Source organism: Cydia pomonella, chromosome 13, assembly GCF_033807575.1.
Source record: "Cydia pomonella isolate Wapato2018A chromosome 13, ilCydPomo1, whole genome shotgun sequence".
Classification (NCBI taxonomy): domain Eukaryota; kingdom Metazoa; phylum Arthropoda; class Insecta; order Lepidoptera; family Tortricidae; genus Cydia; species Cydia pomonella.
In genome coordinates this window covers 15,981,188-15,998,896 of record NC_084715.1, presented here as the reverse complement: position 1 = coordinate 15,998,896, position 17,709 = coordinate 15,981,188, and the positions used below count along the sequence as shown (strand labels likewise).

The following is a 17,709-nucleotide window of genomic DNA, read 5'->3' as shown; positions in this document are numbered from 1 at the left end:
AAAGTTTTTAAATGCGCCAAAACTGTTGACTTATCATTATCACCGCCGATAGTGGTGCCGTCGGCGTCGTCCAAGTACCAACAATTCAAATCAGGAGTAAACTGAGTGATTATCGGGTGGATTGCCAGACTTGAGGATATCCTTGTCGGCAACCCACGCAAGAAGGAATTTCATGATTTTCATACACGAGGCTTGAGGCTGAACCCTAACATTGCCATAGAGCCTTAAATTTCTGGAAGTTCGTTCTTGATTTAAGCCAGAAAAACGCCTCGGTCTATAGTGTTAAAAGCGTTGCGAATGTCATTCAAAATGACGTCCAGACAATGTAAGTAATGTTGTATTATAGCTTAGTAGTTATTATGTACTTTAAATAAATAAGTCAATAAATGAAAGAAAGAAAGAAAACACATTTATTCAACATCATAATTTGGTTACAATATTTTGATAACTATAATACGCCGAAAAAACGTGTGTCATAAAGCCGTATTTTGCCGACTATAAACACACTAGACTAGACTTCAAAAATCATCTTCTAAAACTACATTCGAGGATTCATTTGTCTTTATACAAAAGGCACTAAAAATATATCTCCTTTTGTAATATAAACGTTGATTGATCGTTTTATCGAGATTCTTCGATGTATTGCATAGTACCCGTAAGATTACTTTAAACAAATATTTGTAAAACTATGGTTTGATTTATAATGGAAATTTTCTTAATCCACCCTGTTATCGTAGGTTGTTGTAGATAACTGGTAATCTAAGCAAAGAGTCGTGTTAACGTAGTCTGAGAAATATTAGCCAGGTTATTCTTGAATAATATACGGTTGCGCTAATATTAGCTCTACGTAGCGTAGGACCTATTTAAACCGCAAACATTTATTAACTTACCATTATGTACATATCCCTATTCGACTAGGAAAAATAATGATTCAATAGGGAAAAAGATAGATTGCAGACTGGAATGTTATGAAAGTAGAAATGCAGTGAATTCCCTAATAAGTACATTACTTAATGTTAAGATCCTATGAGAAAATGAAGCTTACAATCTCACACAAATCGACCTAGTCCCACAGTAAGCTCAATATGACTTGTGTTGAGGGTAATAAACTCCTTTGCCAGGATTCGAACCCCGGAGCAGAAGGTGCTTCGTACTCTTCGTAGGCGCGGACACAACTAAGTTTTTTTTTTTAATTTATTAGTTTTATTAAATTGCTACAATTTATTATTTCTTAGAATTTCAAGCGGCTTGAAATTATGTTAATCGTTTGTACTAACAAAAATCTCAGTAAGTAACAGATTCTTGTTTATTTTCTTTAAACACATTGAAAAGCTCAGGGATAAATACTGGTAAAACTCATTAATTTTCAATGCATCGGAGCAATGTAGGTACTCGTAACAAAAATTCCGTTACAGAAGCTGTGTCTTTTTCACTGAGCGCAAATTCCTCGCGTATTGATTGGTAAACAATTAGTTGCTCGCCTACTGTGTACGTATTGTTATCACCAATCAATACTCGGAGGTTGTTTCAGGCCTGCACAGTGTACACAAGCGTTATCTTATCTGTTAAGTAAAGCTGCAGCGGAGCTCGATGTCATTCTGTAATATGTTGGTCTCAGGTGCGCGCTCGTTCGAGGCTCCGGACAGCCTTGGCTTCGCATCGATTCCTAGCTTCGACGAGGTGAGTGCAAAACACTTTCGCCGCCCGCCCTGTAGGATACGTATTATTTTTTTGACCCATTGAAGTTTTGGTACATTGTAGCTATGTTAATAAATTATTATTTATCTCACTATCACTGCAAACAATTGACCATGAACAGTATTTAAATTCCCTTCATTGCACTTAGGCCTATCAAATTAGATCCAGCAAGCTGGAAATCGTTTTAATACCTTGATTTGACCCTAAATGCGTGTTATCTGAGTGTTCACGATCTCTGAAAGTGTGGATTAGGTTGGACCGAACCCAAAATAGCATTGGAACCCCAGTAAAATGATGTCTAATTTTTTTTTATAAGGGAAAAATAACAAAATAAGTCTGGGTATGTACTTTTAGTCCTCTAGCATGAAGCAATATATGATGAAAATTTACCTTAATTTATTTATTTCGCGGCTGGGTATAGGGCTAAAAGTAGTGTTATTTTGAAACTTGATACGAGTATAATTACTATAATCTTCATGACAAACAACAACTTTTTGTAGTGGTTCTGCATTGAATAACAATTTTTTATTTTTTCCCTTACAACGACGCCTCCAAATAGTACATACACTCGATGTAGATGGAACCCACCATCAATTACAATGGCACTACCAGCAAGGTTTGGTAGATCATACATTGGTGAAAAAGGTTTTTAGGATTTGATCATACCAAAAATCAAGAAATTCAAAATGGCGGCCGTTTGTTAAAACTTTGACTACGAATTCATATTAAGGTACCTTTCGGATATGATATCAATTTTGAGCAAATTTTCGGTCGGACCTACCGTTTTCGAGCTACAAAAACTGAAAAAGAGCAAAAATTATTGCACACCTCATGGGATTGCGCAAACTCGGATTACATGCATTTAGGACTAAATTAAGGTATTAAAACGTGACAGGTCCAACCTCAAAAACCTCATTATTAATTATAGAAAAAATCGAATGAGTAGTTTTGAAAATTAATTATACCATTTATTTCATTGCCTTAAAATATATACTTACCACTTAGCTATACCCCGAAATTAACGGAGTTAAAAAAATCTACGGTGTTGGTAAATGGACGATCTCAAACTTCGATTATTCCAGACTTCTGGATTTTACCAGAAGCACCAGATAATGCTTGTTAAATATCTAAAGCAAATAAACTTTGGTGAGCCTATTAACGCATTGTCGACAACAACGACTGACGTCAGAGCCATTATTTTCTCTACCAATATCAGCGTTTAACCAATTTCACGCTTCAATTGGTTTGACTGTTCGCTGGTTGACATTTGTTTTTCACATACAGAGCTCTTGCGTCAGAGCTGGATTCTGCATCTTAAAATATGAAATTAAGGTTGTTAAGTTGTTAGGTTGTTACCTCCTTAACACGTCCGGGTTATTCTATACTTATACTAGCCATATATATATATATATATATATATATATATATATATATATATATATATATATAGTACCTGGGCGAAAAGCTCGGTTATAACTATTTATTGTAATATGGTGATGTATAGGTGATAATCTTAACTACATTTTTTTACTAAATTAAACTTGTCTAAAACAATAAAAATTAAAAAATTATATATAAACTTGAACATATAAAAAAAAAACAAAAGTTAGTCACCGGGCGAGATTCGAACCCGTAACACTCGTTTAGCAGTCCGCGTCTTATTACTTAGTCACATTCATGCCCATTCTCTTAAAGGAAAGGGACTGTAAAACAAAGTTTTACGAGGTGAACTCGTAAAATATTATCTTAATACATTTTTTACTATAGTAATTGTTTGTTTTGTTGTTATTGAATGATAACATAACAACCTTTGTCCTATTGTTTCGACAAACAATGAGTTTGATTGTTTCTGAGGCCTAAACGATTTATTGCAAATGTGCTAAAATATCCTTGGAACCTGTGAAGATCAGTGATGTGTTCAATATCATTGGCCGAGTTTAGGGGTCACTTGAGCAGGGTTCATTCACTGGATGGAACAGGTATCGGGAGCGGGTGAGGTAGGTCCCAGTACAGGACAATGCGTGCCCCGCGGGACTCGCGGGAGTTGGGCCTTGTGTGCGCTGCGCTCACAGGCGCAGCGCCGTCCGACGGGCAACGCCGCCGGCACACACGCCCGCGCGCGCAACATTGATTTACTCGCTGGTCGCGCGATCGCGAGAGCTCAGTCAGTAGTGCGCAACGCCAGCAGATACAAGTGTTTCAGCGCTCCAGAGCGCTACTTTTATTTTGCGTTCATTTATTTCTGCTTCAAACAACAAAAACCTGTTTTAAATTGCCAGTGGTATCTTCTGTGAATATTAATAGAGATCTACGTGTTTTAATTATAAGTTCAGTGTGTTACGCTTGTGGTCTACCTACTTCGGTTCCTGTGTGTTGAGTAATTCTGTGTCAGTTGTAGTGACTGTGATTGAAGAATCTGAAGATTTCATCGCTAACGTGTTCCCATTTAGGATTTCACCACGAGCGGGCTCAAGGAAGTGTATAGTCAAGTAAGCAAAATATAGACTAAGAAAGTAATAATCTCTTCTCAAATTCTTAGTTGACCGTGATTCAACTTTAATTTGAAAGCCTTGACTTCTTTCACAGCAGGGTGATTAACATAATGTTTTATAACGATATTTAAATATTGTAAAACAGTGGTCACCTAAAATACGGTTGGTGCCAGGATTTCCCCAGCGTGTTGACTTGACGTTTCAGTCATTGTGATACCGCCGCGTAGAGCCGCCTGTGCCCGCCAACACCACGTCATCTCTACTGACTGCTGATCACACTGTTCGCAGAGTGGCTCCCGTCGTTCGAGAATTGCTTATCTCGCTCATGCAATTATCCCCGCGTCAATCGAATTATTGTGCTCAAAACTTTTACGTATTTCACTGTTTACGTTCGTTTAACATTGTTTATTTGGAAGGAGCACCAATTGCTGCGTCGACCTCGGCAGTAAGGCCTGCATAGTAACAACTCCATTCAGTCGAATACTAAGGAAGGACAGGTGTTGGAATGTCGTCTTCATTGACATTTTTTAAATATTCTTCTATTGCATCTATTTTTATTTCATAAATATTTCTTAATTTTGTCGGTATTATTTATTAGTCATTTAATGATTCAGAAGAGTTATCGTCTGATAACTTAGGTATATTAAAACTATTGATGTTTATTATTTATTGACATGATATGATAATATTTGGATTCGATTTGCGTCATAATTTTGCGTGATATTCTACTTCGGATATACAGTCACGTCTGGAAATATCAGTACGAAAAATGTGCCAAAAATATGTATACACTATCTTAATATATGGTCAATAAAGTCGTGTATACATATTTTCGGCACTTTTTTCGTACCGATATTTTCAGACGTGACCGTACCTACAAAAAGTACAAAACTATTGTGTCGTAGGTACGTAATGTTGATAATAAAATTAACATTATCCTCATTTTCGACTTAAATACGTGCATGACCCGTTTTAATATATTTAATATTATTCTCGTTACACGATGTTAGCTATAAATTAATATATATGATATGAGGCATACCCATTTCAGGCACCTATCACCCAGAACCAAAATTATATGTAATTTCAAAAAAGAGATATATATTCCCTAAATTTTACTTGTTTTACTAAGATTTGTAAGCATCAAAAAGCGGATAACAATTAAAAGCCTTGTGAGAAACTTCAGGGTTTTTATCATAGCCTAGGTCCCTGAAAATTTAAATTAGTTATACTTTCAACTTTTGAATGCGACGTAAGAGACTAGTCTCTTATTGTATCGCAAGTTGCCTTCGTTTGGATGAAATAATTTGGTCCGACGGTTAACTGATTAAATACAGCTTGATATTTTGAATGCATTCGAAACTGGATTGATTGGTGGAAAGTGTTAAGGTCGTAACGCATCGCATCGTATTATTGTTAACGGTTGCTAACCGAAGCGTTATCGTGCGTAGTGAAAGTGCGTTTGGATGCAAACCCCGATACGCAGATCAACGAATCTAAAAGGCATTAACAGTGTATAAAGCCCCATACATTTTACTGCCTTTTACTTTGCTGGTGTTATTGCCGCCGTAACACGCCACCGGCAATGCATGTCGCAAGCACACTTGCTTCTAGAAAGCTTTGGAATTTTCCATTGTAATTTGGCCTGCCTTGAATTTAAGCTTGTACCTTTTATCTATAGGTTGTTTATATACGTATTATTTGTTAATAAATTTATTCCGATGCAAAGTAACAATCAGTTCAGTCCAGTCTACAACGAGTCTGTTACTCATAATAGTTTATTTATACAGTCTACACGGTCTAGATTCAGTGCTATATTTATTGCATAAGCATAATATTTAGGTTTATATGTATTTATAAGTATAATATTTACGTCTGGTAGGTACATATTTTATTTATGATCACTTACTTATTTATGAATCAATCTTCCGCCTGCCTAGCCTATGTTGTATTACTTTGTTCTCTGCTTGTACTGCTTAGTCAATACTCTGTGTGGTAAACAAAAATACTTAAATATCTAGTAGCCACATGCATGAGGTGCCAGTTGGATTTTTTGTAACCATCAATCAATTTAATAATAGTGTGGTATGGTAATTATCGTTAGCTTCCATATTGCAGTTGGCGTGAGTTGTTGCACTGCGTATTGATTGCTTGCAGCGTCACATGACAATACCTTCATCCTCAAAACGCGTCTGATGACTAAACGCACGTGTAATAAGAATATAACTCTGTGACCGTATGATCTTGCTATCATTATAAATCTTGGTGATCAGACTGGAATAAATCTAAAAGAGACGTAACCGCATTTTCACAGTGTTCTTAGCAAACCTTTATTGAGAAAATGTTCGCTCATCCTATTTACTATTGGTGCAAGTGTTTCCAGGAACCGAACTATGAACCCTTGCTCGCTCAGAACTGTTCAGAACACTAAGTGAAAACGCGGCTTTGGACAAACAACTCTAATTATGATTCACATTCGAGTTACGTAATCGTTTGTTCGCCAATAGACTGTCTTGCTTTTTTATTTAGCTGTTGTCAGGTCAAGCTCAAGGTAAAAGTGCCTACTTAGTCTGATCCATGTTGCCGGGTGTGAGTCGTCGCTCGCTCTATAACCGAATCACCTCCTTGACAGTTGCTCCCGATAAATTAGGCTTAAGCCTTGATTCTAAATAACCAAGACGTTACGCTCATTTTATTCACAAAGGTTATTGTCTATTCGACATGGCCCTGGGTGCTCTTGGAAACCTTTATGAATGAAAATGGTGAATCAACATTTTGGCTCTAGTCTAATTTCATTGAGGATTTTCCTATCGCATCATACTCGTGTTCGCCCTTGATGTAATAATGTTTTCACACAAAAAGTTAATAAACCGGATTGGCAAATGGTGAATGGATTCGCAACTCTAACGTTTATGCGCATAATTTTATCTCGACTAAGAGTTGTTTTCGCGAAAGCAAAAATAACACAAATTTATAAATGTCTGGCGCCACCATCATGTGACAGCGGAGTACGAGCAATTTCACGTGAATCATAGTTATTGCATGTTTGGAACGATCCCGGATGCAATACGGTATATGGATTGTGATTGGAAATAAATTTTTGTTTAACGGGCAGCGACAGTTTGCAGGCGATAGTGGGGAGGAGTGATGTAATTAGAAGAGCCTAGATACTTGGAACGGTCTATGGTTGGCTAGCCGTAAGACGGTGCAGATAGCTAGTGGCACGCACTGCATCCGACCCACTGACCCACTTGATACTAACCCACATTGGGTGAATCCGCTCCCTCGCTGGGATGTTCAGCGAGCTTTATTGTTATATGGGCGTTTTCAGATTTAGGGTCCGTAGCGCAATGGAATTCCACCCACCAAAAAAAAAAGCTTTCTTTCGATATACATTATTTATATTCTTAATAAATCACTTTAAACGTAATGTCAATCAATGTGAACATCCACTACGGCACACATTTTAGATAGGTTTTAAGAAAAGATCGAAGTATGTATTTTAAGTAAACCAATCTTTATTTATTAAAATACAGAACTTATTATTCTTGCAAATGAGATCGAAATCAGTTTCAATTATCCTTATAATTAATATAAATTCTTATAAAATCAATCACAGCTACAGCAGGACAAAGGGGCGTTATGGACCATAATATGACGTTTAGGAATCACATGAAAGGTTTACATGTGCGGAAAATAGCTACTTAATTTGGTACTGTCTTTGGTATGTCTAATAAAACATACGTTTTATGCATATTAAGTACATAATTCTTTATTAATTTGATTTGTTAAGTTACTGCTAAGTAGTGCTAAGCCATTGATATCGGTATCGGTATCGTCGATTATTTACTTCTAATATCGGTATCGTATCGGCGAAATCATGTATCTTTACATCCCTATACTGAATGCAATGTTTGTTTCTCCAAAAATCTTATTATTATGACTTTAATGAATCTATAAACGTAGGTCCTAAAGTGAACTGTAATTGCTGATTTTGATATACTTTCGCATTAATTTTGCATTATTCTTTTATATTTATTTTTCAGTTTTTCACACTTCACAAAATCGAGCGTCTTTAACATTTCATACAAGTTATTTGGCTCGAAATGCAACACCACAGCAGTTAAGTTACCTACTAGTTAGGTCGCCACGAATATAGCTAGAATAAAATTATTTGTGTCTTTTGAATATTATGATCTACCTACTATATTTTGGCAGCTTAATTATTACTAAAATGACGGCATGTAAACCGTGCATTTTTATTCCTTACGTCACGTTTTTTGTTCCACTAATACAACACGTGACATATGTATGCCGGTTGGTAAATAAAGGGAAATAGCGGGTTGATCCCTTGAATTTTCTTGATTCTAATTATTGGATGTCATACTACATATATAATAACCTACCAAAATTCATAAATATTAAGTTAATAATTGGTTCCTTACCTTCAGCTTAATCCAGTTCGTTGTGGAAAAAAAAATCTGCTCAGCCTGACGTACAACCTAAACCTTGCTTCATTCGAGCCCAACTGCCTTGTAAACCCCTAACATCGGGTAATAGAGGATCATAATGTTACAATCATGTAAAAATACGTAAGACATTAGTAGATTTTTGCAAAATTAAAATTTTGTGCAAATTTTTGCTTTAGGTGCTATGAAATTATCACACAACAACCAGGTTCAGGCCTAAAAGGAGATAGATAAATTATACTTGGCTCCAAAGTTTGCAAAGTGTGCATGGGACTCATAAATCAGTTCCCTTTCTTCAGTTTTATGAAAAAAATAATTGACTTTAAAGTAACATTTTGTCAGTTTTTATACTGTAAATACTCAGAGTCACTTTACAATTATTGTACTTATACATGTAGTACACTTTTTAGTGCAGTATTACATGGTAACAAAAGTACACCTAAGTCGTGGGACAGTGAAATTTGACCCAAATATTTATTCCTCGCCACACTATGCTTGACATTACCAAACCAACTTGCTACAATATTAGCGCGATTTGCTTTAAGTTTAAATGTGCGACACGTCCAATGTCTAATTTACAACCGCTAGCGTGCAGAATGCGGGTTACAGTCGCTATCTTGCGTGTAATTTTTCATTTGTATTGCATCCGCATTCTAGTAACATCTGTTACTAGTCTACTTCTACATCTGTCTAGTCTCCAGTCGTCCATCACGAATTTAAAGTACCTACACATAATCCTTCTCAAATTTGTTTTATGAATTCAGTGTACTATTAGGGCTCTAGGTCACGTTTCGGATAAATACTTTAACATTGATAGTAGATTTATTTCTTTTGTCGTTTCCCCTTCCGGATTAAGTTTTTTTCATTCACTCTGTGCTAATTGTCTTCGCGCCGTTGTCCTTTACGTTGTTATTTACGTGAACATTGTCGTTTGTGTATTCACAGGGCACATGTGGTATGTAGTTTATCACTACGCAGTTGTGAAGTCAAATGATAAATTTAACTGTTTGGCGATGTCGACTTGTAGCGCTCGTCTTCTAGAAACCGGTTATGCCCGGTTACCATTTGAGCACGACCTTATTATCTAACATCTGCAATCATTCTCTATCGTACTTTGGATTGGAGTGATTTCCTCGTGTAGAGTCGAAGATTCAATGACATTGAGTTGTATATAATATATGTTATTCTTATCAGAAATTTCAAGGTACCTACCTTCGACGAGGCTCTGACTCTGTCTGTGCTAGTAAATCTTTACATTAATTGGTGTTTATAATCAAGTATTCTGCACAATTCTTTGTGTATTCTTAAACAAAATTAGTATATGTAGTTGTTTATACCTGAACAAAATAGACTGCTAAATACAAACCAAATTATTTTGGTGTCTTAAGCTTCCTGGCGTATTTTAGCGGCACTTTATTTTAGTCCAGCTCTGTTTTGACGTACGATTGTCGTGTAGATCTGTGGTTCGCTAAAGACCGGCCGATGCTCGATTAAGGCGGGGCTTGCGCGTCACCCAGATTCCCCGCGATGCGCCGGCGACTCGAAGATCGCGTCTAATTTGGTGACGCCGCTCCGCGCCGGCGGCCGCGCGACGCAATCGCCGACGCGCCGCGCCTCTACGTCACTATAAGCACATCGATGAGAGAAAAATATTTTGCGCGATATTGGCAATGAACGTGAAACTCCATGTGTTTGTTGTCCTTTGTCCTCTTCTGAAATAGCAAGCGGAAGAAGTGGGCGCGGCGCTATCTTTTAAACAAACAGTAAACAATTGTTCATATTGATAGAAGTATTACCGTTTAAATAAAAACAGCCATCGCTTTGGCATTAGGCATACGTTTTAGAATCTATACACGTTCCCTTCAATTCGCATTTCTGTTTATCGTTTCAACCCACTGAGATCCTCCGTAATTTTGTTCGTTAATATATAAATATCTCGCGTTTATTGCTCTTACTTGTTAGATGTGCACTTCACAATACTGAATTGCTGATGCTGATCCGTTTAAAATGCAAAGCTCGTTCATCTTTTTATTTTCATTTCATACTTAGCAAGCGTGATGGCCGTAAGGTATAAAACTGAAGCAAATCAAGCGGCGGGCTGAGTCGATTACCTCGAAGAGCGTGAGGGCATGGACCGGTCAAATGGGATCCACTCGCGCGCATCAGTTCCTCGAACTCGCGTGCATTATAGCGACTAAAACTAGAACAGGTCTAAAACATCACTGGTGAGGCACTGGCTTAAACCACTTAGTCTCTTTGTCTATACTAGATACGAACCGACCACGCTCTTGAACCCAATTTATCTGGCACAAATTCCTACGACCGATAACTGAATTATCAAAAGTTTACCGGTCTTGAAAAGATCTTGGTCAGTCGACGAACCACGTGAAATATTTCTCTGTTCTTGCGTCACGCTATCACTGTAGATAGGTACGAGTAATTACAGTCGGTAAGGTCGGAGGGGTTTTGCCAATTAGTTTGTTTACTAGCTGCTAATCTTTTAATTTAATGTGACACTATGCTCTGCCATGATTATGTAGGTCAATCAAGTAATGTTTCTTCCACGACTCTACTACTCTATTATTTAAAGCAAAGGTTTTTATGTAATGGTAGCTATTTTTTCCCTGCTAAACAATTGCTGAAACATATAGCTTTGCTAGTATACATCAGTTATGTCAGTTGCATGTTATTGTTTACTGACTGCTGCTTGAATATGTATTATCACTTGCAGCCCAAATAGATTCACTTTATTTTACCTACTTAGTACGTCACCTGACTCATTGTTTTCCACAAAAGCTAAAGACCTTTTGTTGATTCGTTAATTATCATTTTAACTAAAAATACAATCTTATGGCACTGCAATCTTGCTCTACAAACAAACCGAATATTTACCATAATTTCTGTCTATTCTCTGCTTATCTCTCGTTACGCAAAGATCTACGTAAGATCCATTATAGCCATATAATAGATATTTTGTTTGCGACGATTGCATTACGCAATGAGAATAGATTCGTCCATTAGTGACTAGTGACGTCGTTCCAGATCACTTTGTATTGGACTTTGTGATGGATGGGAAATTAGCCGGAAAATGTTTTGGCACATGAACGCGGCGTAGTTTTTCAATCTTTGTTTATGTTCCTTTTAGTCTATATCTCATCATAATGAGTTGTTCTCTCTGTTGTATCAGAGATCCATGTTGTATACTGAGAGGGGATGTACATTAGCAACTATGTTCAATTGCCAGTTGGTGTAAGATTATGATATGATGCATGAATATTAATGAATAGGCCTGATATATGAATGTTTGTGACATGTTTTACGAAAGATACATAATTAATTAACTATAACTGATACGGCAGGTATTTTTTCACGTTTACCTTATCCGTACCATATCTAAATCTATGTTATGCATCAATTTTGTTTAGTTGCTGAACTGATTCGGCGACGATGATCATTTCAATGTAAAAATGTAAGCAATGCTATGGTAGCACCCTAAAGAAAGCTTTGTCATATTATGCGTGTTGTTTTTCGGTTTTCTATAGAGCATGCGGAGATTGCGGAGTATACACATGAATTTACTAAATGTTGGTTTGTTACAGGTGGACAGTGGCGGCGGTGGCTCGGCCGAAGTGATGGTGTACTCTCTTGGCTGGGGGATGGGCGAGCCGGAGCGGCGCGGCGTGGACCGCAAGCGCTCGCAGCCCGCGACGGCGCTGTCGCCCGACGACGGTCACGAGGTGGACGTGTTGCCGCTCAACAATCAGGTAAACTTTCGCACTAAACATTACTCGTATTTTACTCACAAGGCGGCTAAGATACGCATAACAATGTTGATGGTTTAATGATGCAGATGCCAATTGGCACAGCTATAGTGCCGGATAAAATGTCGTTAATTTCGAACAAAACTGAATAAAATAGTTCTGAATATTCAGAAATAGACAAACTTATCATCAATAACAATGCAGAACATAGATTCACAATCAAATCCAGTATGTTCCAGATATGAATAAAAGGATAGGTAGTCGTGATTGTAATCGAACTGGATCGATACACTCGACGGCTTCGACGTGCAACGGTTATGTAAAGAAGACATAGCTAACTCATTATGATATTAGACAAAAACCATTTATACATAAATATATAATTCTAATGAGTTACACGAATTGTACCTTTTTAGTAGATAATTTGATGATGTTAATTTCAATGCATAGGGCTTGATACAATGCAGTAAAAGTGCAATGCTCTGATTACGAGTTCCATATAATAATTTTCTGCAGAGTGGTTGCCAATATGCATATAGGAAATGTGACTTGCTACATACACTCCAGCCCTCTGCTCATAGAATCTGACCGCTATGGAGCTAATGTGTTCCATTATGTATCGTGTTATATGATCGCTCGCGGAACAAAGAAAAACCGAATCAGTACAACGCAATTACTCTCGACCGTATTCATTGTTCAAGCCCGTTGCGGTTGCCACGCGGAGTCGCGGAAAAAACCATTTGAGCGGAAAATACCTGTATAGCCGAGCAGATACAACACCCTGATATTGAGATTTACGGGACATTGGGTTCATACGGTACTATAAAATAATAATTGTTCATACGTGATGTACTTACTCCTTCCCTGTTCGCCTGTTTTAAAGTGGCAGTGAAATAAAGAGCTTGAATGAGAACTGACCGCGTTTTAACGGCCTTGGTGTAAAGTGTGCGTATCCAGTATCGGATTGGCGAACCATTCTGTCAAACTCGTGCTCTAACAGTATCTGAAACTTTACACAAATTCAATAATAATTACCCAAGTTAGTTGGTCTAATACCTATAGCAAAACAAAAGAGTTGTAAAAACCTTGTAGAATAGGCCAAATACTTACCTAAATATACTACGTACATATATTGTGCATACATCATAAACACTTCAAAGACCTAAATCATCACCTGTCACTCTTAATATCGAACACACACGTCATTCGTTGTTTAGCAGTTTTCAATCAGGTCGCAAGTAGAAAATTGGTTCTTCGGTCCATTAAATAATTGAAGTAGATTACAGACTAGCTAGCGGCTCGTGCCCTAGGACCAGGGCTACCAGACGGGTAGATTTTTCCCGACTGCTAGGGAGTTTGGTAATTTTTCAGGACTGCGGCCGCAGCCGGAATACAGAAAAAACCTTACATGTCTGAATTTTTCAATGAATAAAATACTGAAGATTTTAGAAATACTACCTTCAGCATGGCGATAGTTCTGAATTCAAATAATCGTTCCTAGTTATCTACCACGAGACTGTGAAGGTTTCCAATATTCACAGAACCTTCACTTAATTTCAAAGAATTAAATAAATTCAGAGAATTTTAGAAATACTACACAGTATACTCAACTAAAAAGACTGTGTAAATTGTGTTTATCAAGTTTCGCGAAATTCGAGCGCCTTGCCGCGTGAGGGCCATGGTGGGATGGCATTTTAGGAAGCTTGTTTAAAAATAGAAAATTTAACAAAACCTTTCGAATTCGTACCCGTGGTAACCCTACTTGAGACTGCGGTCAGCTGCGAGGGTCAACGCCACAGCCCCACGTTTTTTACTTATTGTGCCGCCGCTAGGTGTACGTATATCGCCATCGCGTGTCTGCTTTTATATTGCCTTTTGTGTGCTATATGCGACCTGTTTTGTGACAAAGACGGCATTTATAAAACGCTCACGTTAATACAGTCGGGGTGGTCGAAGGTTGAACATTAAAAGAAGATTTAAAGAAAACTTCCTTTGTTTGCTCACAATACCTATTTATCTGTGCGTGTTAGGTGTATAAAGAAAAACGGCCGCTAACAGACCATTATACTAAAGTCTAGACTTACTAATAGCGGACGTTATTACGTAATTCTAACAACCTTATTTGTCGGTGCATCTTATGCGTGCCTGACCTTACATATGAAAAATAGTTATTACCTACTCTTAAGTATCAAATTCATTTTGTGACTCTCAAATCGATGCTCTTTCCGATGTGGCGTTAGCTTTATGACGCAATCGCCACGTGCATTTGCAACCCGGTTCTACGGATTAATTACACCTGGTCGTCGCTATTTCTGAATCAGGTCTTTTACCGTTTGATATCAAACATGTTTCGCTTTCCTACTAACCTTAGCAGTGGAAAGTTTACTTTGCGATAAGCTAATACTGATTCCGAGCTAGCTTGTAAAAGAGTGGCCTGTTTTTAGCACATTGTTCTGTTATCAGATAGAGAATGTTTGGCAACATTTGAATCGCTCAAGGCTCGCGGATATCAGTCAAAACGTATAAATCTATTGTTTACGAATATTATCGGGTAACGTCACAAATGACGACGAATAAATTTGGACTAAAGCAACAATATCATTGTTATTCTCATTCACAAGTGAATGAACCAATTTGTTTGTAAAACCGAATTAGATATATATATAGTTGAAAATACGTTCTAGCGATTAAATAAATACTTGGTAGTAGTATATGCTTGTACGATTCGCTGTCATGGAAAATACCGGCGTTGCACGTTATAATGAGAATTCTAATAATATTTGGCTGCTTGCCTTTGAGGTGTCTGTCGTCAGATGAGGGTGCGGCAAAATTCGATAAGGTTAAGTTAATTATTTTACACTTTTTACAGGCGATAAGCTATATGAATTTATGCCTACCTATGTAGTGTTTTTATATAGACAACATGAAATCTGTAATGATTTTAGTGAAATCGAGTACATAAGCTTTTACTTGTTGCGCTTTTTGTTACGTAAAGATTTATCAACATAATCCATAATAGCAGATTAACTCGAATGTAGATATTTCTATTAATTGTATTTTGTATCGGTAATGTTCTTACAAGGTAGACGACTCGTATGTGCTCTTTATCGATAAAGGTTAGGTATTAGCCGCTTTTATAAAGCTGCATTGTCTCGTGCATAGCATGCTAATTGTTGTGCATTGATGTGTGTATAACCGTGACTTGTGTGCGCAGGTGGGCGGGCACACGCGGCTGCTGGTGCTCAACGACAGCACCGTCATCAAGCCCCTCAACATCCGCGAACTGCATTTCTACATGAACATTCCCGAGGACATCCAGAGCTTCGTCCCCCGCTACAAAGGTGAGCATCCCCACGATTGACCCATAGATCTGTAATGCCCGGAACGCTTTTAAGATTCGCTGAATGCATCATTATCATTCATTGCATTTCACTTTTTTATTTTAATTAATATTAATCAAAAGGTTTTGTCTATGCCTCGTTTTTGTTTATACTTCGAATTGTGTTGTTTGATGTTATTTCATTTTGGAGCACTAAGGAAGTTAATATTTTAAGAGTCGTTCGCAGCTTTACGAGTGCATGATCGTGTCGCAAGTCTCCAGAATAAATCGGGTTTCATATTTGAGACGAAATTGGAACAAAGCGAATCTAAATGTTAGTACAAGTGTTCGAATGCCTAGAATTATTTGATTGTATATTACTGTTTCACGCGTGTTTGGTTTTGCTACAATCGAGTTGAATTTTAATATTCACAACTGAAGGTGTTCTACTTTTCAATATTCTGGATCTTAATCTATATCTTCGCCATTCGATAGCATCGTAGGGCTGTGAAATAAAGACCGACTACAATATTGTGATTTTTCTTTCCTTATTGCTCGCCTGATCGTGACCATCATTATAAAATGAGTATGAGTGTGAAAGAAGTGCGTGTATGTGGATATAAGCAAACCCGCCACCGCATTATTTTTTAACGACTACTACATTTTTTTTTATTAAGTTAATCAATTTTTCTGTTATCGCTATAGAGTACCTATAGTAAGTAATTTAATTTATTTTGATTAGAAACAAGTTAGGCACACGTCATGTTGATATGATTACTTTTTAATGGGGTTTTATATTATTTAATCGTAATGAGTTAGGTTTGATTTTATTCTAGATAAATGTAATAATATTGATTTAAATAGCAGGTCATTAATTATGAATCACTAATATCATAATGGTTTTATGTAATGACTAGAGATGTGCCGACTAGTCGCCGACTAGTCGGGAAAGCCGACTATCCGGCCACATTTATAGTCGGCGACTAGTCGGCGACTAGTCGGCAAAATGAGCCGAATAGTCGGCTGCCTAGATCTTCCAAAAAAATAAGGAAATAAAATAAAAAACCACCATACTCGAAGTGTTTGCCGATTTACCCAGTCCACCTCGCGAAATAAGTACTTGGCATTGATTAAACTTCACTTTACTTGAATCATCTTCAACATCGTCAAAAAATGTCCACACGCGTGATTTTCTTTTAGTCATAATGTTTATAAAGATCACTACTTGTTTATTTAAACTTTTAAACAACAATTACGATTCGTTTTGTATGTTTTTCTAATAATAACACACCGGAGCAACAAGTGAATCGGAAAGGTAAACAAAACTAGTCAAAACATGAAAACGCAACCACGTGCGGCAGCGAATCAGGCGACCCGAACGTTCCCGATTACGCCCGAACTTAGGCGAAGACCATAGTCGGCTACGCCGACTAGTCGGCCGACTAGTCGGCCACCTGACTGCCGACTAGTCGGCTAGTCGGCTAGTCGGCCAAAACCGTAGTCGGCACATCTCTAGTAATGACTTATAAACTCGCTAAGGCTAGCCAGCACAAATTTACTAAAAATAGCTACGTATAAAGATTAACTTCGCGGTATTGCCAACTAAAATAATACATAACGTCGTTGATTGTAATACGAATTTCCATGTGTACGAAACGTCATAATAGACATTGACGGTGCTGCGATAGAACGATTAAAGAAATCACGTATGGCTGGCTAAGCGAGCGCGGGCGGGCGGGTTTGCGCGCGAGAGCGGGAGCGGCAGCGGGACTGGGGTCAGGAACAAAATATTAGTTTCCTTGTTGTCGCAAGGGCTGCGGCGCAGCGGCGGACGGCGCGGCTCCGGCGGCACTCCACACTACCGCCCCTAATAGCGCCCTATAGCGGTAAATTTACATTTTGGGTTTGTAAACCTTTACTTAAACTACACCCACACACACACCCGACACACCATCCAAATATAATAAATA

General features: G+C 37.7%; 1 protein-coding gene across 4 annotated transcripts in view; it reads left to right on the top strand.

Moving 5' to 3' along the window:
- The window catches only part of LOC133524356 (inositol hexakisphosphate kinase 1), a 69,328-nt gene that overhangs the window by 42,224 nt on the left and 9,395 nt on the right, over positions 1-17,709 (top strand). Inside the window, exons 2-4 of one of the 4 annotated variants that reach the window (XM_061860331.1) lie at positions 1,619-1,680; positions 12,259-12,423; positions 15,635-15,761. In XM_061860331.1, coding sequence (XP_061716315.1) covers positions 12,292-12,423; positions 15,635-15,761 — 259 coding nt within the window. In that variant the 5' untranslated portion in view covers positions 1,619-1,680; positions 12,259-12,291. Of the gene's footprint in view, positions 1-1,618; positions 1,681-3,797; positions 4,188-12,258; positions 12,424-15,634; positions 15,762-17,260; positions 17,626-17,709 lie in introns of those variants that run through there. The other 3 variants (XM_061860330.1, XM_061860332.1, XM_061860333.1) reach the window with 3 other exon arrangements.